The sequence below is a fragment of the Trichechus manatus genome, unplaced genomic scaffold, assembly GCF_000243295.1.
Source record: "Trichechus manatus latirostris isolate Lorelei unplaced genomic scaffold, TriManLat1.0 scaffold00249, whole genome shotgun sequence".
NCBI classification, from domain to species: domain Eukaryota; kingdom Metazoa; phylum Chordata; class Mammalia; order Sirenia; family Trichechidae; genus Trichechus; species Trichechus manatus.
In genome coordinates, this window is record NW_004444185.1 from 413,695 (window position 1) to 434,308 (window position 20,614).

Here is a 20,614-nt window from a genome sequence, read left to right on the forward strand (position 1 = left end):
AGCCCTTTCCCTGAGAGATTCATCTGGACCCACATCCTAGTGTTTAATCATCTTCACAAGAGGTAGTTCTTCTGACCGCCATTCTTGGCCATCCGGCCCCTTGCCCTTCTACAGCCTGAGCCCCAAACTCTCCTTCCACAGGGAGCAGAACACTCCCACCCCATCTCCTAGCTGTGGGGTGCAGGCCCAGGCTCCATTTACCTCGAAGTTGACCGGAGGGATGATGGAGCACCGGTGAGGAGACTCATGACCCTCATGCAGCATGGCCTTGACCTGTGAGCACAAACGCACAAGGCCCTTCAGGCTGGGAGGCTCAGGGCAGGCAGCAGCCCTGGGACCGAGGGTCAAAGGGCATCTCACAGCCTGCACAGCTGGGCATTCTCTGAGGGAAGTGGGACCCAAAGAGAAGCCAAGAGAAGCTGCCAGAGCCCCACAAGTACCTTATCTTCAATAGAGGACAGCAGACTTGTCAGTTGGCTGAACTTGGCCACCATGTTGATGGGATTGGCCTCACCAGACACCTGGGAGAGGGAGGGGAAGAGCAAGTGAGGGCAGCCTCATCTCATTTCATCCTCCCATCAGCCCTATAAGCACAATCGTTATCCCCCTTTTGCAGACAAGGAAACCAAGGATACCTACAACCATCTCAAAATTATCACGGCCTAAAAACCACGTTTGTTTTTTCTTCCCTGGAAATCTGCTTCCCCTGTGTGCCTCACCTCACCTCACCTCACCACTCAGTTGCTTAAGCCAAACTTTAAGATCATCCTTGATTATGACCTTTCCTCTCTCTGCCGCATTGGTATTCCGGCTCTACGTCCAGAATACAGCTCACTGCTTCAAACCTTAGTTGCTTCCCACTGCAGGGAGGAAATAAACCAAACTCCTTTCCCTGTCCTCTTTGGCTCTGTGTAATTCAGTCACTCACCCCAGGGGATCTCCAACTCACCACTCACTCCTGATCTACACATGGCCTTGAGCTTGGATTTCACTCAGGAAGGGCACCTGGTCTCAGATCCACAAAGAAGTCTTCCCCGGCCATTCTAGCTGAAATAGCCACGGAGTCATCTCTATCACACCACCCTGTTTTATTTCATGTCAGTCACTGGGAGCTAAAGTTGTTGTTAGCTGCTGCTGAGTCGATTCCGACTCATGGTGCCTCCATGTGTGCTCCCCACGGTTTTCAAGGCTGTGACCTTTTGGAAGCAGATTGTCAGGCCTGTGTTCCAAGGTGCCTCCAGGTGGGTTAGGAACACCAACCTTTCGGCTAGTAGTCGAGTGCTTAACGTTTGTGCCACCCAGGGACTCCCAGCTAAAGTGGTCTCCTTCATTTCTTTGTTCCTTGTCTGTTTCCCCTGGTAGAAGAGAAGCTCCGTGAGAGCTGGGCCAGTCTCTTGTGTTTGGTGCTGCATGCTTGGTGCCTGGCCAATGAAGGTTCTCAGTACATTTGTTCAATAAATACATGAGGCCCAGGAACTGAAGTTACTTGTCCAAAGTCACATAGCTAGTAAATGGCAGAGCTGGATTCGAACTCATTTCTGTCTGGGACCAAGTCCATTGTCTCCATCATTCATTCTCAGAAAAAACCTTTACTAAGCACCTATTCTGTGCCAGACATGCTCCAAGATGCTGGAGAAGTAGTGTTACTAAGACACCATTCCTGCCCTCCAGAAGTAGGGTGAGAACATCAGACACATGTATGACTAACTTGAGCACCAAGGAAAATGGAATGAAGGTGATCACCAACCAGGTGATGTATCTTTACCTCACCCCTTGCTCAATGTATCAGCCAGGCTATATTTGCTTTTGGAGTCCTGGTGGCGCAGTGGTTAAGAGTTGGCTGCTAACCAAAAGGTTGGCAGTTCTAATCCACCAGCCGCTCCTTAGAAACCCTATAGGGCAGTTCTACTCTGTCCTGTAGGGTCACTATGAGTTGGAACCGACTCAACAGCACCTGACAACAACAACATATTTGCCTTTGATTTCAATTTTCCACCCAGGAGTGCACTACCTCCGTCATCACATCCACCATCACCACAGCCATCTCTATCACTACCATCCCCACCATCCATAGCACCACCACAATCACCTCCATCATCACGCACCACCACATCATCTCTCGCCGCCCCCACCCCCGTCACCATCATCATACAGCAGTTAACTTTTGCCTCTGTGGGCACCACTGGTTGCCTTATCTCCTTAGGCGTTTCTCTCTCTTCTAATCCATGCACTCTTCCATTCAAACTATTTAAATTCTAGTGCCTGGAGGGGGTCCCTGTTTTGCCTAGGTTTGCTTCTACTTTCCTGGAAATTTGCCCATCATTCACTTCCTTTTTTTAAAAATTTTTTTTATTGTGCATTCGGTGAATGTTTACAGAGCAAATTAGTTTCCCATTTGATAGTCTGCAGCTTCATTCACTTCTAGGAAAGCAAATTACTTTTTGTCTTCTGATTAATTTGTTGTTACTGTTAGGTGCCGAAGAGTCGGTTCTGACTCATAGCAACCCTATGCACAACAGAACGAAACACTGCCTGGTCCTACACCATTCTCACAATTGTTGCTGTGCTTGAGCCCATTGTTGCAGCCACTGTGTCAATCCATCTCGTTGAAGGTCTTCCTCTTTTTTGCTGACCCTCTACTTTACCAACCATGATGGGACTGGTTCCTCCTGACAACATGTCCAAAGTGTGTGAGACGTAGTCTCACCACCCTTGTTTCTAAGGAGCATTCTGGTTGTACTTCTTCCAAGACAGATTTGTTTGTTCTTTTGGCAGTCCATGGTGTATTCAATATTCTTCGCCAACGCCACAGTTCAAACGTGTCAATTCTTCTCCGGTCTTCCTTATTCTTTCGCATGTATATGAGGTGATTGAAAATACCATGGCTTGGGTCAGGCGCACCTTAGTTCTCAAGATGGCATCTTTGTTTTTCAACACTTTAAAGAGGTTTTTGCAGCAGATTTGACCAATGCAATGGGTCATTTGATTTCCTGGCTGCTGCTTCCGTGGGTGTTGATTGTAAATCCAAGTAAAATGAAATCCTTGACAACCTCAATCTTTTCTCCATTTATCATGGTGTTGCTTATTGGTCCAGTTGTGGGGATTTTTGTTTTCTTTATGTCGAGGTGTAATCCATACTGAAGGCTGTGGTCTTTAATCTTCATCGGTAAGTGCTTCAAGTCCTCTCCACTTGCAGCAAGCAAGGTCGTGTCATCTGCATAAGGCAAGTTGTTAATGAGTCTTCCTCCAATCCTAATGCCCCATTCTTCTTCACACAGTCCAACTTCTCGGATTATTTGCTCAGCATACAGACTGAATAGGTATGGTGAAAGGATACAACCTTGGCACACGCCTTTCCTGACTTGAAACCACGCAGCATCCCCTTGTTCTGTTCGAACGACTGCCTCTTGGTCTATGTACAGGTTCTGCATGAGCACAATTAAGTGTTCCGGAATTTCCATTCTTTGCAATGTTATCCATAATTTGTTATGATCCACGCAGTTGAATGCCTTTGCATAGTCAATAAAACACAGGTAAACATCTTTCTAGTATTCTGTGCTTTCAGCCAGGATCCATCTGACATCAGCAATGATATCCCTGGTTCCACGTCCTCTTCTGAATCTGGCTTTAATTTCTGGCAGTTCCCTGTTGATGTACTGCTGCAACTGCTTTTGAATGATCTTCAGCAGAATTTTACTTGGTGTGATATTCATGATATTGTTCGATAATTTCTGCATTTTATTGTTATCACCTTTCTTGGGATTAGGCATAAATATGGATCTCTTCCAGTTGGTTGGCCAGGTAACTGTCTTCCAAATTTCTTGGCATAGACGAGTGAGCACTTCCAGCGCTGCATCCATTTGTTGAAACATCTCAGTTGGTATTCGGTCAGTTCCTGGAAGCTTGTTTTTCGCCAATGCCTTCAGTGCAGCTTGGACTTCTTCCTTCAGTACCATTGGTTCCTGATCATATGTTACCTCCCGAAATGGTTGAACTTAGACCAATTCTTTTTGATATAGCGACTCTGTGTATTCCTTCCATCTTCTTTTGATGTTTCCTTCGTCATTTAGTATTTTCTCCATAGAATACTTTGGTATTGCAACTCAAGCCTTGAATTTTTTCTTCAGTTCTTTCACCTTGAGAAATGCTGAGCTTGTCCTCCTCTTTTGGTTTTCTATCTCCAGGTATTTGCACGTCATCATAATACTTTACTTTGTCTTCTTGAGCTGCCCTTTGAAACCTTCTGTTTAGCTCTTTTACTTCAGTATTTTTTCATTTTGCTTTAGCTGGTCTATATCCATGAGCAAGTTTCAGAGTCTCTTCTGACATCCATTTAGGTTTTGTCTTTCTCTCCCGTCTTTTTAATGACCTCTTGCTTTCCTTATGTATGATGTCCTTGATGTCGTTCCACAACTCGTCTGGTCTTCGATCATTAGTGTTCAACGCGTCAAATCCATTCTTGAGATGGTCTCTGAATTCAGGTGGGATATACTCAAGGTTGTACTTTGGCTCTCATGGACTTGTTCTAATTTTCTTCAGTTTCAACTTGAACTTGCATATAAGTAATTGATGCTTTGATCTGCAGTTGGCCCCTGGCCTTGTTCTGACTGATGATATTGAGTTTTTCCATCGTCTCTTTCGATACATGTAGTCAATTTGATTTCTGTGTATTTCATCTGGCGAAGTCCCTGTGTATAGTCACCGTTTATGTTGGTGAAAAAAGGTATTTGCAATAAAGAAGTCGTTGGTCTTGCAAAATTCAATCATGCAATCTCTGGCATCATTTCTATCAGCAAGGCCATATTTTCCAACTACTGATCCTTCTTCTTTGTCTCCAACTTTCGAATTCCTATCACCTAGTTATCAATGCATCCTGATTGCATGTTCAATCAATTTCAGACTGCAGAAGTTGGTAAAAATCTTTAATTTCTTCATCTTTGGCCTTAGTGGTTGGTGCATAAATTTGAATAACAGTCATATTAACTGGTCTTCCTTGTAGGCCTGTGGATATTATCCTGTCACTGACAGCGTTGTACTTCAGGATAGATCTTGAAATGTTGTTTTTGACAACGAATGCAATCCCATTCCTCTTCAAATTGTCATTTTCAGCAGAGTAGACCATATGATTATCCGATCCAAAATGACCAGTATCAGTCCACTTCAACTCACTAATGCCTAGGATATCGATGTTTATGCGATCCACTTCATTTTTGATGATTTCCAATTTTCCTAGATTCATACTTCGTATATTCCAGGTTCTGATTACTAATGGATATTTGCAGCTGATTCTTCTCATTTTGAGTTGTGCCACATCAGCAAATGAAGGTCCCGAAAGCTTGACTCCATCTACATCATAGGTCAACTCTACTTTGAGGAGGCAGCTCTTCCCCAGTCGTATTTTGAGTGCCTTCCAACCTGAGGGGCTCATCTTCTGGCACTACATCAGACAATGTTCCACTTCTACTCATAAGGTTGTCACTGGCTAATTCTTTTCAGAAGTAGACTGTCGGGTCCTTCTTCCTAGTCTGTCTTAGTCTGGAAGCTCAGCTGAAACCTGTCCGCCATTGGTGACCCTGCTGGTATTTGAATACTGGTGGCATAGCTTCCAGCATCACAGCAACACACAAGCATCCACAGTATGACAAACTGACAGATGTGGGGGGGGATTAATTTTTTGAATCGTATAAAAAGAACACAAATACATTTTCTCAGTAAAAAAAAACTCAAACAATATGGGCAAACACAAAGTCCACCTTCACCCAGCCCCCTTCTCCCAAGTTTCACCCCCTCCCTCGTAGTGACCAGAGTGGCCATTGGGTATAAATCCCCCTAGTATAATTTGTATGAGTAGACTTGCATCATATTTTAGATACTGTTCAGGAATTTGCTTTTTTCACCCAACAGTATGTCTTGGGGGTCTTTCCTTACCTGTACGCACACCTTGGAATAGCGGAACTCTGCACCGTATTTTAACCATCTTTCTACAGTGGTTTCCAGTGTTTTTGCTTTTAGAGACAAAGCTACATGGAATATCTTTGTAAACACCTCCCTGTGCGTATGTATATTCCTTAAGACAGCTGCCTAGAGTGGAACTGCTCTTGTGAGGATGTGTGCATTTAATATTTCCATACAAATGGCTAAACTGCCTCTCAGAAAACTCATTTCAGCTCCTGATGGTGTGGGAGTGTACCCTTGTGAAGACCCCTCACTTCCCTACACCCTTGCCAAACCCTGACTTTAGCAGTCTTTATGCCAATCTGATAGGCAAGAATAGATCTCATTTTTTTTGAATGTCATTTTACAGTTACTAAGAGCTATGGCTGCTAACCAAAAAGTCAGTAGTTGGAATCCACCAGCTGCTCCTTGGAAACCCTATGGGGCAGTTCTACTCTGTCCTTTAGGGTCGCTATGAGTCGGAATTGACTTGAGGGCAATGGGTTTTTTAAGGAGGTAAGATTGAGCATCTTCTCCTATGTATATCATTCCTAGTCCCTCTTCTGTGAACTGTCGATTTACAGCCTTTCCCCACTTTAAACACTGAGTTATTTTTACTTAATAATTTTTAGGAGTTTAGAAAAAAAAATTCATGCTTTGTCCCTTACATCTGTTGCAAGAATTTTCTCTTGGGATATTGCTTCTGCTTGACCTTTACTTTGCTATGAAGCCTTTGGTTATGTAGATCCTCTGTAATGGACAACTTGGCCTCAGCCCCCTGCACCCTACGTGACCCTGAGCAGGTGTGGGGGCCCCCACTTCACCTCGCTCTTCCTGGGGCAAGAGGCAGGATCCAGAAGAATTTAGGCACCTGTGTTTTTCTTTCCTTTCTGTTTCTGATGAGAAATGATGGGGTAAGGCCCTGTTCTGCCTCCTTAGTTGGCACTCAATATGTAGTTTAGCTCGTGAGCCCACATTTGAAATCTTTATTCCTCAATAGAAGTCCAAATCCAAATCAAATCAAATCGTCGAGTCGATTCCAACTCATAGAGACCCTGTAGGACAGAGTAGACCTGCCCCATAGGGTTTCCAAGGCTGTAATCGCTATAGAAGCAGATTGCCACATCTTTCTCCTGCAGAGCAGCTGGTGGGTTCGAACCGAAGACTTTGTTTAACAGCCACCAGGGCTCCTCAGTAGAAGTCGGGCAGGGGAAATGCCTTTCCTGGGAGCGCAGGATACAGGGGCACTCACTCCCAGCCCGCCCCCCCATACTCAATCCCTGCCCACAGGACTCTGGCTAACTTCTCACACTTGTTCTCAAATCCCCTAGCCCGGTTCGTTAGTGTCATCTTTCCAACCCCATGGCCCTTTACCTGAGGACGTGGGCGGAGGCCAGGGGACAGCTGCTGGTCGAACAGCCTCTGCAGAAACTCCAGAGTGGGAAGAGTCCGAACGACCTCGCTGGGGGTGGGGGGCAAGGTGAAGGACAAGGGTTAGTGGGACCTCTCAGAGGCTTCCGAGACGGCGAGGGTTCCTGCTGTTTAGGCCGGGTCTGGTCCAAGCAGGTATCCTTCCCACCAGGACAAGTCCGGGCAAAGACCCAGGTCTCCCAGTACCTCCTGCCACCTCCCCATCTCCCACAGCCCGTACAGAGCGCATTTCACCTCGATCTTGGCTTAGAGATACTAGATTACTTAGCCTGTAGAAAATTCTAATCTAAAGTCACGAAACTGTTCCTGGAAGTCACCTGGTAATCCATGGTTCCCAATCTTTAGTGCTTCTAGGAATCACCACCCCCCGCCATAAATTAAAAATGCAAATTTCTGGGCCCCGACCTGAGTGGATTGGTCTGGAATCTGCATTTTATTTATTTATTTATTGGGCTGTAATCTTTTTTTTTATCAATTGTACTTTAGATGAAGTTTTATAGAGCAATTTAGTTTCTCATTAAACGATTAATACACATAGTGTTTTGTGATGTTGGTTGCCAACCCCACGACATGTCAACGTTCTCCCCTTCTTGACCTTGGGTTCCCCATTACCAGCTTTCCTGTCCCCTCCTGCCTTCTTGTCGTTGCCCCTGGGCTGGTGTTACCATTTAGTCTCGTTTTGTTTTATGGGCCTGTCTAATCTTTGGCTGAAGGGTCAACCTCAGGAGTGACTTCAGTACTGAGTTAAAAGGATGTCCAGGGGCCATACTCTCGGGGCTTCTCCAGTTTCTGTCAGACCAGTGAGTCTGGTCCTTTTCTTTAGAATTTTGTTCTACATTTTTCTCCAGCTCTGTCTGGTGGAATCTGCATTTTTAAACACGTGCCCCAGGGATTCCTGATGATGGTGGTCTGTGGATGTTGGTTCAAATTCCCTCCATAGCCACTGAGATGGAGCCTTGGTGGTGCAGTGGGTAAGTGCTCAGCTGCTAATCGAAAGGTTGACTGTTGGACCCCATACAGTGCCTCCGTGGGAGGAAGACCTGGTGATCTGCTCCCATAAAGTTACAGCCTAGAAAACCCTATGAGGCAGTTCTACGCTCACACGGGCTCACTATGAGTGGGAATCATCTTCAGCCACCTAACAACAATAGTCTTTGAGATGCAGGCCCAGAGGGCTGGATTTTCAAATCTACTGACCTCCCCAATCACAGACTATATTGACTCGTTCTTCCCTCCCCATCTTCTTCTATTGTTTTTTCACATTATTTTAAGCATGGTGGGCAGACAATTTTCAGATCTAATTTCCACTCACTATTTCATCAAAAACTGTTCATGTTTTGACATATTTAGCGTTCTAATGGTTTGAAAATATTCTATCAAGTAAATGTGCCAAGATCAATTGCTAGAAATTTGGGTTATTGGGAGAGCTCAGCTATTATAAATAAAGGCTGCTCTGAACAGCTTTGTTCATATAGCTTTTCTCTTCTTATTTGGAATTACAATCTTAGGATAACCAGAGATTATGCCTCTTGATAAATATTGCCAAACTCTGGTAAATATTACCCATCACAGGACCACCAGAAGCATTTGAACCAGCTCATCTGGTATATGTCAGAATTCTTTCTATTATTTTCTTTTTCTTTGTCTCTTTTAATGGGTATAACATTGCATTTCAGTATTCACAAATGGATTAGCATATTTTAATTTTCTAATGTCATCACAAAGAGCTGTGGTGGCAACTGTTGCATACTTGGCTGCTAACTGAAAAGTTGGTGGTTCAAATCCACACAGCAGCTCCGAGGGAGAAAGACCTGACAATCTGTTCCCGTAAAGATTACAGCCTAGAAAACCCTATGGGGCAGTTCTACTGTGTTACATGGGGTCACTATGAATCCAAATTGACTTGATGGCACCTAACAATAACAACGTCATTAAGTATTTTTCTACACGCTTGATTTCTACTAGATTTCTCTTTGTCTAAACTGTTCATGTCCTTTGTCAATTTTCTGTTGGGTATTTTGTTAGTATTTTCATATATTGATATAAATCTTTACATATTCCTTTGATTTTTACTTAATCTAGGTGTTGTAAGTATTTTTTCCAGTCTGTTATTTTCATCCTAAGTGGGCCGGATTTCATTAAAAAGTGATTCAAACTTTTTTATTGTTCTATTTTTCATCTCGGTAAAGTCTTTACTTAACCTCAGTTAATAAATGTGAGCAATTATTTGCTCATTTTAAATTGGTTTCTTGTTCGCTCTTTTCAAATTATAATATATATATATGTATATATATAAATGTTGTTGCTGTTAGTCGGCCCTCGACTCCTGGCAACCCCATGCACAAAGAAACAAAATGTTGCCCGGTCCTGTGCCATCCCTCTGATTGGTTTCCGATCAGGTTGTTGTGATCCACAGGGCTTTCACTGATTTTTGAAAGTAGATTGCCAGGTCTTTCTTCCTAGTCTGTCTTTGTCTGGAAGCTCTGTTGAACCCTGTTCAGCGTCATAGCAACATGAAAGCCTCCACTGACAGATGGGTGGTGGTTGTGCATGAGGTGGACTGGCTGGGAATCAAACCCGGGTCTCCCACATGGAAGGTGAGAATTCTGCCACTGAACCACCACTGCCCTCTTCTTCTTTTTTTAATGTTATCTGTATTTAACTCCTCGTCTCATTGGGAATTATTATGTTTTGAATATGTGGGGGAACTCAGGTGTTTTTCCTCCATGTTGCTATTCAGTTTCACTCAGCAGGAGTCACTCTTCCTTCCGTGGTTCTCTTGGGTTAGTCCCCGCGAGCTTTTCTGGGATTTCATTCCAGGCTCCATGTCATATCTTCAACTAAAAATCTGCAGCTTGGTACTAGGCAATGCCACTTTCATGGATTTGTAACATCTTACAGTTCCTGGGATGGTGTCTTAGATTTAAACCCACTGCCGATGAGTTGATTCCAACTCACAGTGACCCTGTAGGATAGAGTAGAACTGCCCCATAAGGTTTCCAAGGCTGTTACCTTTTTTTTTTTAAAAAAAATACATAGAAAATTCAAGTAATTTATTTAAAAATGGCTTAGTTTCATCTTGAAATATAGGTATGTATATATTTGCTTTAGAATGACCACACTGCAGCGTGATTCTCATGCATTTTTAAGTACTTTATTTAAAAAACAACAACTGGGGCAGCAAACATATGAGGACGGTCTTCACTGACTCACTGTGATGGGCAGCTGGTCTCTTCTGGCTTCTGAACCCGGGAGCCTAGACTGACCATCTCAGGTGAAAGCATCCACTGCTGAGTCATAAAGAGACTGGGGTTTGACAACAGTTGCCAACAGCTGCAGCAGATGATGACAGTGCTTCCGCAATGTCCAGGTCCCCTCCACACTGAGACCAGAAATACGGTGCCAGGCTGTCATCTTTAACGGAAGCAGACTGCCACATCGTTCTCCCGCGGAGCAGCTGGGGCTTTAAACTGCCGATCTTTCCGTCTGCAGGAGAGCACTTAACCACTGCGCCACCAAAAAAAAAACCCAAAGGAAACTAGTTGCCGTTGAGTTGATTCCGACTCATAGCAACCCTCCAGGACAGAGTAGAATTGCCCCATAGGGTTTCCGAAGCTGTAGTCTGTATGCAACCAGACTCACCGTGCAGCTGGTGGGTTCAACCAACTCCAGCCTTTCTGTTAGCCGCCGAAAGCTTAACCACTGTGCCACCAAGTCTCCTTCCCTGCACCACCAGGGCTCCTGTTATAGATTCAGAGGTTTTGAAATAGTCATCCTCGGGACTCCCTCAGGGGCCAAGGGTCGGGTGGGGAAGTCTGGCGGGGGTGGGAGGAGGGAAGCGCAGGGCAGCATGGTTCCCGGGTGCCCACTCCCAAATGCCAGCTCTTCTCTGTTCATCTGCTGACATAGTGATATTCTCTTTAAACTGTCACACAATAAAATAATTCCTGGCCAAAACAAAAAGTTTTCAAAGCACTATGTATTGCATTGGGCCAAAACCAAACCATTGCCAATGAATCGATTCCGACTCACAGCGACCCTATAGAACAAAGTAGAACTACCCCATAGGGTTTCCAAGGAGCAACTGGTAGATCCTAACTGTCGACCTTTTGGTTAGCAGCAGAGGTCTTAACCACCGAGCCACCAGGGCTCTCTTTAAAGTGTTAAAAAGCAAAGATGTCACTTTGAGGACTGAGGTGCGCCTGACCCAAACCATAGTATCTTCAATAGCCTCACATGCATGCAAAAAATGGACAACGAATAAGGAAGGCTGAAGAAGAATTGATGTCTTTGAATTATGGTGTTGACAATGAATGTTGAATACACCATGGACTGCCAGAAGAACAAACAAATCTGTCTTGGAAGAAGTACAGCTAGAATGCTCCTCAGCAGCAAGGATGGTGAGACTTCGTCTTGGGTACTCTGGACATGTTATCAGGAAGGATCAGTCCCTGGAGAAGGACATCATGCTTGGTAAAGTAGAGGGTCGGTGAAAGAGAGGAAGACCCTCAACGAGATGGACTGACACAGTGACTGCAATGATGGGCTCAAGCATAACAAGGATTGTGAGGATGGCACAGGAGCGGGCACTGTTTTGCTCTGCTGTGCATAGGGTTGCTATGAGTCGGAACCGACTCAATGGCATCTAACAACAACAATTCAGAGCACGTTTTAACATCAGACAGGTCTCCCTCATTGTTCTTTTTCAAAATGTTATCCTAACACAAACACACATACACCACACACACCGAATCTTGAATTTTTTAAGTATAAAATGTTTAATCTGGAAATAATGCTATTTTTCTCCATATTTCTAACCATTTTATAATCTTGAGAAACTTGACTGGCTCCCCCAGATATGTCTTTTGGTGTCAGTTAAGGTCACAGTGACCAAGGTCACACTGGGGCTTCCGCTGGGTGACTTAGGAAGAATCAGCCTTACTGTTCCCTGGAAAGCTTGTCACCAGCTTTCAGGAACATCCCAGAAGGCAGACGGAGCTGAGACTCTGGGGGAGTAAAGACAAAGAGGGCAGTGGCCCCCGGCAGGTCAGGCCCCAGGCACAGCTGGAAGGGGCTTGGATCTCCTGCTTCACCTTTCCGGAGCTTTCCCAGAGGAAGACACCCCCTGGTTCTCTGGAGTTCATGACTGCCACTCAGCCTCTATCTAGCAAATCCCCTATTTCAAACTCACAACTTCAGACTCAGAAAGGATGTTCTGATGCTTTGTTGTTTTCTTTATGTCCTTGCTTCTTTTTCTTGTCTTACTTTAGCAAAACATTTCTCATGCAGTATTAAATAATAAGATGATAAAGAATATCTCTTTTTCTTCTTTTATTTAAATGCTTAATGGTATGATTTTGTTTCCCTGTCATATATAACCAAAGAAAGAAAGAAAGAGAAAAAGCCTGTTGCCATTGAAGTTGATTCTGACTCGTGGCGACCCCATGTGTTACAGAGTAGAACTGCTCCATAGGGTTTTCTTGGCTGTAATCTTTGTGGACAGAAGCCCTGGTGGTGCAATGGTTAAGCGCTCAGCTGCTAACTGAAAGATTAGAGGTTCAAACCCACCCAGCAGCTCTGAGGGAGAAAGACCTGGTGATCGACTCTATGGCACCCAACTACAACAACAGTCTTTACAGAAGCAGACCACCAGACCTTTCTTCCGTGGCACTGCTGGGTTTTGAACTACCCTCTGAATTAGTAATTGAACAAAAACTGTTTGAACCACCTAGGGACCTATAATTTGTTTTAAATGGATACATACTGCATTATTAAGACAATATCTATTTCTTTTTTTAAATTACTTTAAAAAAATTAGAAATGAGTTTAAAATTTTATCATGTATCTATTAGGATATCCATACAAACAATCCTTTTATTTTTAAAATCTACTGCTAAATTACAGTGTTTCCTTTTTGTTGACTCATCTTTGGCATGATTTCTTAGATAAAGCCTATATTTTTCATATCACTGGATTATATTTGTAGAATGTTACTGAACTTTTTTTTTAACACTTACATTAATAAATGAAACCAGATCCAGTTTTATTCCAGGCTATTATCTTGCTAAGGTGTCTGCATGTGAATATTTTTCCTGAAGACCGAGTTAGGTACTTTTTGTCATACAGGAATCATTTTTTACTGTGGTCACTATTTGTTCCTTGAACATTCAGAGGAGAACACTCATGGTAATTTTTGTGTTTCATCTTTTATGTAAAATGGACGTTCCATTTTATTATAATTGGAAGATTTGTAACCATGTCATTGTACATTGTATTTTTTATTGATTTGTAAATCTTCAATGCAGACTATTATGTCTTCTACATTTCTAATTTTTAAAATTTTCTTAAATGACTTTATTACTCTTTTCCTTTTTTCTATTTTTTTAAATAATTTTCCTCCTACCCTTTTCCTGTCTGATTGTTGTTATTGTTCCTTTGCTCAACAGAGATTTCTTGAAGACTCTGTTTTGTTCACTACTGTATCTCCAGCCCCTGGAACATTGCTTGTCAATGTTCCAACATTTCAATGTGCTCATGAACGTTGAATAAATGAATGTTTCAGGTACTTTCCTGGATCCTGGAAATATCAAGGTGACTAGGATGTGAACTTTGATGCCCTCAAGAAACTTATAGTCTGGATTCATTTTCTGTTTGTATGCTTGGCTCACTATTCTACTCCTCTTTTAATAACACAGCATTTAAAGCTATGCCTTGTCCTCTAAGTAGTGCTTTGGCTGCATGATGCACAGTTCTGCTATACAGTGGTTTGATTACTTGATTTCATTACTTTTACGTACCTCCCCCCACACACCCCACATTTATCCCTTCTAGGCTATTATTGTGTCAGTTCCTTCCTTAATTCAGCTGTGATTTAGGAGACTTTAGATATATCCAGGTAGTTGGATGGCTGTGGCTCGTTTTGTTATTTATTTCTATTTCCATCATCTTGTCTTCTGGGAGTGTGGAATGAACACTTTCTGCTTTGGGTGTATTCATACCTAGCTGTTCAAGAAGCTGCTGGGTTCTTATTTTTAAGATCACTAACACTAAAATTTCTAGGAAAAAAAGTATTGGGTCCCTTTTGAAGCAGAGCATGTGGTTAGAACATTTTTGAGAATTTAAAAAATCTGTAAAGACTCTCTGTGCTCTTAAATGACATCTAGGTTGAGTTCATCCTAGGTCAGTAGTCTTTTCCTTGGAGATACTGTTGCAGAATTATAATTGTATTGTCAAGGAGTGTGAATGATATTAAATATTACAATTTTTAAACTTATAGGGCTGTTTCTGTTTATCTACTTGGCAAGTTCATAAAAGTTCATAAAGTTCATAAGCTTATCTACTTGGCAAGTTCATAAAAAGAGGTTTAGGTGCTGCCATTATAATAATTGGATCTTCATGAGACTTTTGAATATCTGGTTTCAGCTCTTTTGTAAGCCTGGAAATTGTTTTCTTTTATATACTTAATCATCAATTATGCATCATTTTTTCCCCATCCTGCCAGCTATAGGTTAAACCTCTATGCCTTCTCTCAAAGGCTATCGGCTTTTATTACACGTTCTTTTCATCTGCTTATATAGTCGTCTCATATTTTCTATATATACTTCCCTAAGACTCTGCTGTTGTGCGATTTGATTTTCAAATGATTTGAAAACTATGGGTTTATTTCCTCGGCCTTCAATGAAGCAGTTATAATTGTGGTGACGTATTTTTGGGTTTTGTTTGTTTGTGAGTTAATATCCTGACCCTGCTTGCAGGAAGGAAGCTTTTTTTGCTGAGTGCAATGCACCAGAGAAGTACGAGTTGGGGAAGCTACTGTCATCGTAAGTTGACCAGATCCCAGGGAAAAGCCAAGTAACAAGGTAGTGTTGGGAAAACCTGCCAGCGGGCAAAAGTGATTAAGGAAGTTTTATGGAAGGACTTAAAAATATATTCCCTCCTTGGCCAGAAAGCAACAAAGAAGGGGTTCACAAATGAATCAGAAATACAAGCCCATCACCAGTCATCAGGAAATTGTGTTTCTTATAAAGAAGATGCCATTTCTGTGTGTTTTCCCCTGGTAGTAAGTGATTTATAACAACAGCATCAAATGGAACAAAATCCCTCCATGGAAACCTATAAAAATGAAGGCGTCTGGCCCAACTGGCCGGAACATCATTAGTTGAAAGCCAATTCACTGAAATTAAACCTGACTGGCCAATTTGATGCACGATCAATTTGTCAAAGAAACTATTTGCTAAATTTACCAAATGTACTGACTATGGTTTTAAAAGCCTTTAGAAGGAAAGTCCAATTTGACTACTGATGAGGAAAGATTCTCTTTTGCACGGTAACTAGGCTAAGACTGATATGGCATCAGAGGAATTGACAAGGGTATCTTGAAATAGCTACATGAATAATAAAACACAAAACCACACAGGCTGGAAAAAACCTAGTGTATGTTGTTGCTGTTGTTATTCTTAGGTGCCATCGAGTCGATTCCAACTCATAGCCACCTCACGTACAACAGAACAAGACACCGCCTGGTCCTGTGCCATCCTCACAATCTCTGCTATGTTTGAGCCCATTGTTGAAGTCACTGTGTCAATCCATCTCGTTGAAGGTCTTCCTCTTTTTTGCTGACCGTCTACTTTACCAAGCATGATGTCCTTCTTCAGGGACTGACCCCTCCTGATAACATGTCCAAAGTATGTGAGACGTAGTCTTGCCATCCTTGCTTCTAAGGAGCATTCTGGCTGCACTTCTTCCAAGACAGATTTTTTTGTTCTTCTGGCAGTCAATGGTATATTCAATATTCTTCACCAACACCATAATTCAAAGGCATCGATTCTTCTTCGGTCTTCCTTATTCATTGTCCAGCTTTCACAAGCATATAAGGCAACTGAAAATACCATGGCTTGGGTTAGGTGCACCTTAATCTTCAAAGTGACATGTTTGCTTTTCAACACTTTTAAGAAGTTTTTTGCAGCAGAGTTGCCCAATGCAATACATTGTTTGATTTCTTGACTGCTGCTTCCATGGGTGTTGATTGTGGATCCAAGTAAAACAAAATCCTTGACAACTTCAATATTTTCTCCGTTTATTATGATGTTGCTTATTGGTCCAGTTGTGAGGATTTTTGTTTTCTTTATATTGAAGTGTAATCCGTACTGAAGGCTGTGGTCTTTGATCTTATCCGTAAGTGCTTTAAGTTCTTTTCACTTTCAGCAAGCAAGGTTGTGTCATCCGCATAAGGCAGGTTGTCAATGAGTCTTCCTCCAATCCTGATGCCCCATTTGTCTTCATATAGTCCAGCTTCTCAGATTATTTGCTCAGCATACAGATTGAATAAGTCTGGTGAAAGGATACAACCCTGACACACACCTTACCTGATTTTAAACCACACAGTATTCCCTTGAACAACTGCCTCTTTGTCTCTGTACAAGTTCCTCCTGAGCACCATTCAGTGTATATGGAATGCTATTTTTCCAATCAAAATTTCAACCTTTCATATATGATGGGATTGTTTTGGTTCCTTAAGATTTCTTTCACATGCTTTCGCATGTTATTTTCTTTATTTTCAAACTTTAAGCATATAAAATATTATCTTCCTAATTCTTCAGATGGCATATCAGCCATCTGCATTTCTCACAATTAAAACCTAATAGGACTCGAAATTAATTTGAACGTTAACTAAATTTAAAATGTAAAATCAAAAGAACCTAAAATAAATCAGAATATTTACCAACTGGTCATTCAGTGACTGCAGTATTGGAAAATTGAAGTGTTGGTGAATTGGCCCATTTTTAAAAAACACCATGACTGATAATTTGGGGCCATCACCATGCGGGCGGAAGGTAGGCTGACTTTAATATATTTCCTTCTGGTGCCCTTATGTGCTTGTGGAATGCTGTTGTTGTTGTGAGCTGCTGTTGAGTCGGCCCCCGACTGATGGCGACCCCATGCACAATGAAACACTGCCTGGAATGAAACACTGCCTGGTACTGCGCCATCCCATGATTGGTTGCGGATTGGTGTGATCCATAGGGTTTTCATGGGTTGATTTTCAGAAGTAGATCACCAGGCCTTTCTTCCTAGTCTAGGTTAGTCTGGAAGTTCTGCTGAACCTGTTCGGCCTCACAGTAGCATGCAAGCCTCCAATGACAGAGGGTGGTAGCTGTGCATGAGGTGAACGGGCCTATAATGGAACCCAGCTCTCCCACATGGAAGGTGAGAATTCTACCACTGAACCACCACTGCCTCCTTGGTGAATGCTAAAACAGCCGAAGGGCTGCTGGCTGCTGCAAGAAAGGGGGGCAACAGCCAAAGACTTCAATGCTGCACCCTGTTGCTGTTGTTGTCAGCTGCTGTCAAGTGGGTTCCGACTCAAGGCGACCCTACGCACACCAGAATGTGACACTGTCCGGTCCTGCGTGATCGCTGTTATGCTTGAGCTCATTGTTGCAGCCACTGTGTCAATCCGTCTCGTTGAGGGTCTTCATTTTTTTCGCTGATCCTCCACCTTACCAAGCATGATGTCCTTCTGCAGGGACTGGCCCCTCCTGATAACATGTGCAAAGTATGTGAGACGAAGTCTCGCCATCCTTGTTTCTAAGGAGCATTGTGGCTATATTTCTTCCACCCTGAGTCAATGTAAAAGTCCTCACCCTCTACTTCATGCCCCAGAGCAATTGGCCTCAACTCCACTTTAGTTTTTTTTTTAAAAAAAAAACAAGTTAAGTTCAACCACCACAAAAACAAAACCTGCAAATAGCCACAAGGACTTCTGAGCTCGGCCAACTGCCCGATCTTCAGAGTGCAGCAGAGGCACCTGGACAGCCAGGCCAGCCCCGAGGCCACACTGTGAGCCAGCTTCCTGACCCCTCCACCCCCAGGGGCAGTCCTTACCCATAAAGCTCCTTGCACAGGAGCGTGGTCAGTTTCTTCAGGTGAGGGAGACTGCTGGAGCCCGTCTTCACAAACTCAGAGTCGAGGACTAGCTGCGTGCTTAAATAATCCTGGATGGCTTTAAGATACTCGTCCGGAAGCCTGAAAACAACAACAACAAAGCGTGCTTTAAAAAAGAGAGAGAGAGACATCCGCGGAAAGCGGGGGAGGGTGTCAAATATTCAAATGTACAAGAGGAGGGATAACCTGATATTGCCAAATCACCCACAATATTAAGTTCTCACTTATATTTGTTTAAATATCATTTGGAATAAGATAATGGAATAAATAGACATCATTTCAGTAAAAATGTAGCGAAGATTCATTAAATATGTTTTCAAAGAGACTGGATTGCGATACCAAAAGAACAGCAGCAACAACAAAAAAGCCTGACCTGTTCCTTTTAGCCACAAACACCACCAATAACAACAACAGCAGCTGCAACACCAAATCCTCATTCTCAGAGTCTCCGACTGAGACCCCGTCCTCCAGGGGACATCTGCAGGTCCCATAGGTCTGACTGAAGGGGGGCGTACAGGTCAGAGCAAGATGAAGCGGTCTAGCCAGGGAGGGGGCCAATGGACTGACCCACAAAGCCAACCCTGCCTGCCTGCCCTGCCGGGTGCTGCCGGAAGGAAGCCTGGGGACCGGCAAAGGTTTATCCTCTGCAACGCAGGTTGCAGTCCAATAGATTCTGACTCGTGCAGCTCCAGATATTATACAGTGGAACTGCTCCATAGGGTTTTCAAGAACGTGACCTTTCAGAAGCAGATCACCAGGCCTGTCTTCCGGCGTGCCTCTTGGTTGGTTCAAATGATCAACCTTTCAGCCAGCAGTTGAGCGCTTGACCGTTTGTGCCACCCAGGGATCTGTTTCCTACATTATCCACTCACAGACAGGATCTCAGGGTTGGAAGGATGATGGAGTCTAGAGATGGCAAACAGCTTTAGCTCACATACCAATTCAAAGTTCACAGCCAATGGCTACCTGGAAAGGTCCCTGGGTGGCACGCACAGTTGTGATTGTCTACTAATCTAAACGTTGGCAGCTCAAACCCACCCTCCGGCACCATGGAAGAAAGGCTTGGTGATCTGCTTCTGTAAAGATTACAGCCAAGAAAACCCTATGGAGCAGTTCTACTCTGGAACACATGGGGTTGCCATGAGTCAGAACTGACTCAATGGCAATGGGTTTGGTTTTTCGGTAGGCTACTTGGAGCACTGTGTTTAGAGGGGCTCTGAGTCATCCCAGGCCCTGTGGGTGTGTCTGCAGGATTAGTGATAGGGGCTGGGAATATGGCATGGGATCATGGCAGCCCCTAGGTGCCATATTTGATCTGGTTCAACGCTTTTAATTTACAGTGAGGTATGAGGGATCTGAAAGGGCAGGGGTTTGCTCGGTGCTCACACTGGCCCAGCAGAGACCACCCGGGGCTGTCACCTAAGTCTGATCACACCTCTACACTCTATCTCCAGCACCTGCTTGTTCTGGGTAACTCTGGAGTCTTTGTTCCTATAATAACAAAAATCATAATAACAGGAAATATTTACCAAGCATAACTATCTACCAGGCGCTATGCTAAATACTTTATATGCATTTTCTCATTTAATCCTTAAACCAATTCTGTGAGGCAGATATTATTATTGTTCTTACTTTACAAACGAGGAAGCTAAGGCTCAAGGATGTTAATCACTTGTGTGAAAAATTATTACAATTAAATACCTTCGCTCCAGGCTTGCTATATAATCAAGTAGAAACTAGAGGCCACAAATTTTCTTCCTTCCTCGCTTTCTTTCTTCCTTCCTTCTTCTGACACACACGGGGCCACCATGAGTTGGAATCTACTCTATGGCAACTGGTTTAAAGACTGTTGGCCCATAACCCTGAGACCATGAGTACTTGCTTATAGCAAACTATATTTGTTAAAATGTTTGTTGTAGAAAATTGTCCACTTAAAGATGTAAACAATGTTTGTTACAAAAGATTGGTTTTATTTAGCAATCTTGTAATAATTAACCTATTAACTATGTCCTAACTGGTAAGAGCTAATTAACTTGGATAAAGACTATGCAGATTGTCTTATAATTAGGGCTAATCTAAAGGCAGTCAGTCCTCCATATGAAAAGCTATTTTATAAGCAAAATCGATGAACTTTAAAACACAACGCAGAATCTTCGTTTTGAGAATTGAGGGCAGGCCCTATGCCACCTCTTTCTTTGGTCCCTGTGCCAAGCGCCGTTACTCAGCCCATCTCCAAGCAGAATTTTTAGGAAGTTTCCCAAACGAGTGCTAGTTGAGAAGCACAGAGCTCTTGCTCAGAGGCCAC

At 43.1% G+C, this 20,614-nt stretch overlaps 1 protein-coding gene across 6 annotated transcripts in view; it reads right to left on the bottom strand.

Moving 5' to 3' along the window:
* Positions 1-20,614, bottom strand: part of INPP5D (inositol polyphosphate-5-phosphatase D) — a 138,353-nt gene that overhangs the window by 49,411 nt on the left and 68,328 nt on the right. For all 6 annotated transcript variants that reach the window (XM_023724500.1, XM_023724502.1, XM_023724503.1 and 3 more), the window contains 4 exons: positions 18,250-18,390; positions 7,309-7,396; positions 441-521; positions 202-273 (listed from right to left, as the gene is read on the bottom strand). In XM_023724500.1, the coding sequence (XP_023580268.1) occupies positions 202-273; positions 441-521; positions 7,309-7,396; positions 18,250-18,390 (382 nt within the window). The remainder of the gene's footprint in view (positions 1-201; positions 274-440; positions 522-7,308; positions 7,397-18,249; positions 18,391-20,614) is intronic.